The sequence below is a fragment of the Cebus imitator genome, unplaced genomic scaffold (assembly GCF_001604975.1).
Source record: "Cebus imitator isolate Cc_AM_T3 unplaced genomic scaffold, Cebus_imitator-1.0 Scaffold715, whole genome shotgun sequence".
In the NCBI taxonomy this organism is placed as follows: Eukaryota; Metazoa; Chordata; class Mammalia; order Primates; family Cebidae; genus Cebus; species Cebus imitator.
Window position 1 is genome coordinate 258,495 of NW_016108030.1, and position 5,039 is coordinate 263,533.

The 5,039-nt window shown below is 46.0% G+C and overlaps 1 protein-coding gene across 3 annotated transcripts in view; it reads left to right on the forward strand.

The window, feature by feature from the left end:
* The window catches only part of IQCH (IQ motif containing H), a 265,140-nt gene that overhangs the window by 236,047 nt on the left and 24,054 nt on the right, over positions 1-5,039 (forward strand). For 2 of the 3 annotated variants that reach the window (XM_017518946.2, XM_037735050.1), the window contains one exon: positions 3,197-3,319. The exons of the other annotated variant lie outside the window; for it this stretch is intronic. In XM_017518946.2, the coding sequence (XP_017374435.1) occupies positions 3,197-3,319 (123 nt within the window). The remainder of the gene's footprint in view (positions 1-3,196; positions 3,320-5,039) is intronic. 3 annotated transcript variants of the gene reach the window in all.

Here is a 5,039-nt window from a genome sequence, read left to right on the forward strand (position 1 = left end):
AAAAAAAAAAAAAAAGTAGCTACCATTTATCAGGTTCTAGGCTCCAGGCACTGCAGTAGATGCCTATTTAATCATCAGACAACAAAGTTCAATGATCTGTTCAAGATCACACACATAGTAAGTGGCCTCATCAGGTTTTGAACTTCTTTCTCACTCTATATAACCTTCCCACTACAGAATTCTGCTTGTATCCTCACCTCTAACTTGCTGGGCAATAAAGATCTGGACTAGGATGATGATGGTTATGGAAAAGAAGGTTGGGAGACATGTACCAAATATCCTGGCTCTTCTTTCAGATTCTTTATGCGTCACAAGTCTCAAGCCGGGAGGAGGGGGAGTTGCACTCTGCATCTATAGTGAGGAAGAAGCCTCAGGGTCGCCACCCTTATGAGTTGTCAAGTAATCCTGTACTACTGGACAGTGAGTTCTGCTGCTGTGCTTTGGAGCCAAGATACATAGCATTGCTGGATCATGCTACCACATGCCTGCCTGCCTATCTCTCTTGCTGGCTGGGGCCTGGTCTTGGTTTTTCTTGTTTGTATATTATGGCAGCGTAAGACAAGTTTAGAAGACAAAAATAACCTTGGAATTATCTTGTGAATTCATGGCAATTACCATGCAATTACATGCTCAGTAACCACAATGGAATTCGACAGTGTTTACAGTTCACTTCCATGTGCAAAAGCCCATGCTTCTGGGCCTTTCACTGTGAAAGTGACAGCATGGCCAGCCTGGTATGGCAGGGGGAGCAGGTCTGGTGGCCATGCCCATCCACGCAGACTAGCCAGCTGGGCCAGAACTTCTCCAAGCCTGTTCTTGTTACCCCACCATTTATTCCTGCTTAGTCCACCTGAGCTATGCTGTCCTCTAGCAGGCAAGACCTGGAGCAACTGCCCTGAGTTGTCCTTCTCTAAGGATGGTGTGACTGCCCCTTGTGCCTTGTAATAATCACCCGCTTTTGCCCCAAAGCATTTATCAATGGGCAGTTTCTTTCTTGAATTATATCCTTTGAAGAGTCCCTTAAGTCAGAGGGAAGAGAGCTATCCACCTAATCTGCTTCATTTATTCATTCTCTTTTATTTAATAAACATCAAGCGCCTGTTCTGTGCTGGTATCATGCCCAAACTGGAGATTCAGAAACCAAACACCACCTGCCCTCAGAAAACTCCCAGTCATAGAAGGGAGAAGGCCAGGGGAACAACTCATGATAGGTCAGGGTGACAGTGTACAGTTGTGAGGCATATGAGGGTCACATCAATTCTTCGTTCTTAGAAAAATCCCAGTGGCTACAAAGTGAGGGTACTAGTGAGGGTACGCAACTCAGGAGGTCTTAGCCTGTGGGGGCCTAACACATCTGTAGATGTGGACTCGACTTGCATTTAGGATGAAGCAGCCTTAACTAGCGGTACTGATGACATGACCCTTGGACACAGGATTTGATGTAAATGTTGAAGAAAAAGACATCACATGTGGGGGGAGCATGTCACCAAATGTGACCATGAAATCTGAGTGAGTAAATGTGTGTGTCTCTGTGTGTGTGTCTCTGTGTGTGTGTGTGTGTATGTGTCTCTGTGTGTGTGTGTCTGTGTGTGTGTGCGCGTGTGTGTGTGTCTGTGTGTGTGTGCGTGTGTGTGTGTGTGTGTGTAGAGGGAGAGAGAGACGCAGGAGAGGAGAGGATGTGTATTCTCTACAGGGAACTCAGTCCATCCCAATTCCCCTGTATTATCTCAGAGACAGGAGGCGAGGCTGAGGCCTGATTATAACGTATGTGAGATCGCTGTGATTCCTTACGGCAGCTCCAGACCCGCAGTACCACCTTTTCCTACTCCCGTTCCAAGTCACTGCACAAGTCCGGGCACCTGGTTGCCCAGCAGCTGTGCATCACCATAGTTGAAGAACCAGCCCAGGCACCTTAGTCTCCTAGGCCCTGACATTGGCGTTGGCCCTATATGCTCCATGTTCTCTAAATTTCCAGCTATCCAAAGAGAAAACCGGCTGATTGACTGAGGCAAATATCACATCTCACCAAGGCCATGCTAGAAAACTGCCAGGATCCAATCCTTCATCTGGTACATATTACATTTTAAATGTTTTTAAGAAATACATAATGACAGCACTTTGAACCTGCTATCACCAATCTTTTTGGCATGGCTTTCACTGATAGGCAAGCGAGATAAAGAAGAGCAGTTTCCCCAAAGAAAGAGAGCAGTATCAAAATTCTAATGTGAGGTGGCCCATGCTCAGGACTTACTTGCTGCCAAAGTTTAAAGTATGGGAAGAGAGGGAAAATGCTTTATAGCAGAGAAACTTGTAAATATTTTTCACAACTTTCAAAAGCCACTGTAGCCCGGTGATAAAGGTTAACATCATCAGTAATAAGTCACATTGATACCATGTACCCTTGATGTGAGGTGAGGAAAATGGCAGATTGCCCATGTGGTCTTCCTCTCAAAAACACATTACTACAGCCTAATCAGGAGAACATCAGACAAACTGAAATTGAGAGATATTTCACAAAATGCCTGCCCTTTACTACTCAGAACTGTTCAGATCATCAGACACAGGGAAAGTCTGAGAAGCTGTGACAGCTCAGAGAAACCTACGGAGATATGACAGCTAGTCATGGTGTGGTATCTTAGATGGGATCCTGAAACAGAAAAAAAGAATTAGGGAAAAACTGATGAAATCTACGTAAAGTATGGGTTTGCATTAATAGTACTATAGGACCAGGTACGGTGGCTCACGCCTGCAATCCCAGCCGAGTCTGGCAGATTGCTTGAGCTGAGGAGTTCAAGACCAGCTGGGCAACATAGTGAGACCCTGTCTCTACAAAAAAATAAAATTAGCCAGGTTTGGTGGCGCAAACCTGTAGTCCCAGCTATTTGGGAGGCTGAAGCAGGAGGATCACTTGAGCCCAGGAGGCAGATGTTGCAGTGAGCCCAGATCACGCCACTGCACTCCAGCCTGGGTGACAGAGTGAGAACCTGTCTCAAAAAAAAAAAAAAAAAGTAATGTAGCAATATGTTCCCTTAGTGGTAACAAACGTACCACAGCAATGTAAGATGGTAACAACAGGAGAACTGGGTGTGGGAACTCTCAGAATTATCTTTGCAATTTTCCTGTTGATCTACAAGTATTCCAAAATTAAAAGTTTATTTAAATATCTGTTTAACATTCAGTTTGTGCTCCTTTCCAGACGCCGGCAACCAGTCGCTATGCAGTGATGACTACCCAGCTAAGACACAGCAATCTCTCACTGGTTTTCCACTACGTTTTTCTCCAGATCTGTAGAGCCCATGGTATTGGCTATGATCTTGAGGTATGAAGGGTTACTGTTGGCCAGGGGTGGACCAAAGACATGCCTGTGGGTGATCTAGGTAGCTAATAATGTGGTGACCCTTCAAATAGCTGTTCTTTATGGGTTTGATGTGTCTGTAGAGGGAGGCTGATTGCTGCTTGGGGAAGAGCAGATCCACGACTCCACAGAGAGCAGCACTTGGTCCTGGAAAGCTCTACTTCGTCCCCAGTCTTACACGCCCACTGGGGCAAAGCAAAAGCCATGCGGCTCTCCAGATCTAGGAGGCATTTTGGGGACCACCTCCTGATCCTGAAGCAGGCCCTGAGCTTCCTGGTCCCACCCAAACCTGCTTATCAATGCAGAGCCCCTGTCTTAGTCTGCTGGGTCTGCCATGACAAAACAGCACAAACTAAATGGCTTGAACCACAGAAATGTATTTCCTCACTGTCTGGCAGCCAGTAAATCCAAGAACAAGGCACTAGCAGATTGGGTTCCTGGTGAGGACCTGCTTCCTGGCTTGTAAATGGCTGCCTCTTTGCTGTGTCCTCACAGAGAGGAGAGAGAGAAAGATCTGTTTTTTTTTTTTTTTAACAAGGTACCAGTTCTGTCAATCAGAGCATCACACCTACAACCTCATTTAACCTTAATCACTTCCTTAGAGGCCCTATCTCCAATACAGTCACTTGGTGGTTAGGACACAATTCAGTCCATAGCATCTTCCTACCTATGTATGATCATTTATTTCTGAAGGGAGTGCTGATAAAAACCGGCCGGAAACAGTGGCTCACACCTGTGATCCCAGAACTTTGGGAGTCTGAGGCAGGTGGATCATGTAAGGTCAGGAGTTCAAGACCAGCCTGACCAACATGGAGAAACCCTGTCTCTACTAAAAATACAAAATTAGCCAGGTGTGGTGGCACATTCCTATAATCTTAGCTACTTGGGAGGCTGAGGAAGAAAAGTCACTTGAACTTAGGAAGCAGAGGTTGTGGTGAGCCAATATTACGCCAGCCTGGGCAACAAGAGCAAAACTCCATCTCAAAAAGAAAAAAGTTTCCTCTAGTTTTGGTCTATTGCCAATGATACTGGGGTCCACTGCATAGCTGCTTTATCCTGATGTAGCTGACTAGGGTCAAGTGCAATGCAGTCTCCTGCTGAAAACAGAACCTCCATTTTGTGCCTAGAAACTCAAGTTACTCTGGAGAAATAGTTTCATGTTTTCCACTTTGATTCAGATTTTTCAAGTCTCTCACACTCGGGGCCATTCTAAGACCCTGAGTAACCCTGTACATTCCTACTTATGGAAAACCCATTTCATAGCACATCAAACATCTTAAAATATATTCACCTCCCACATTAAATACAAGGTATATATAATAGGAATTGAGTAAGCCAGGCATGGTGGCTCATGTCTGTAACCCCAGCACTGTGGGAGGCTGAGGCAGGTGCACCGCCTGAGGTCGGGAGTTTGAGACCAGCCTGGCCAACATAGTGAAGCCCTGTCTCCACTAAAAATACAAAAATTAGGCCGGGCACGGTGGCTCAAGCCTGTAATCCCAGCACTTTGGGAGGCCGAGGCGGGTGGATCACGAGGTTAAGAGATCGAGACCATCCTGGTCAACATGGTGAAACCCCGTCTCTACCAAAAATACAAAAAATTAGCTGGGCATGGTGGTGCGTGCCTGTAATCCCAGCTACTCAGGAGGTTGAGGCAGGAGAATTGCCTGAACCCAGGAGGCAG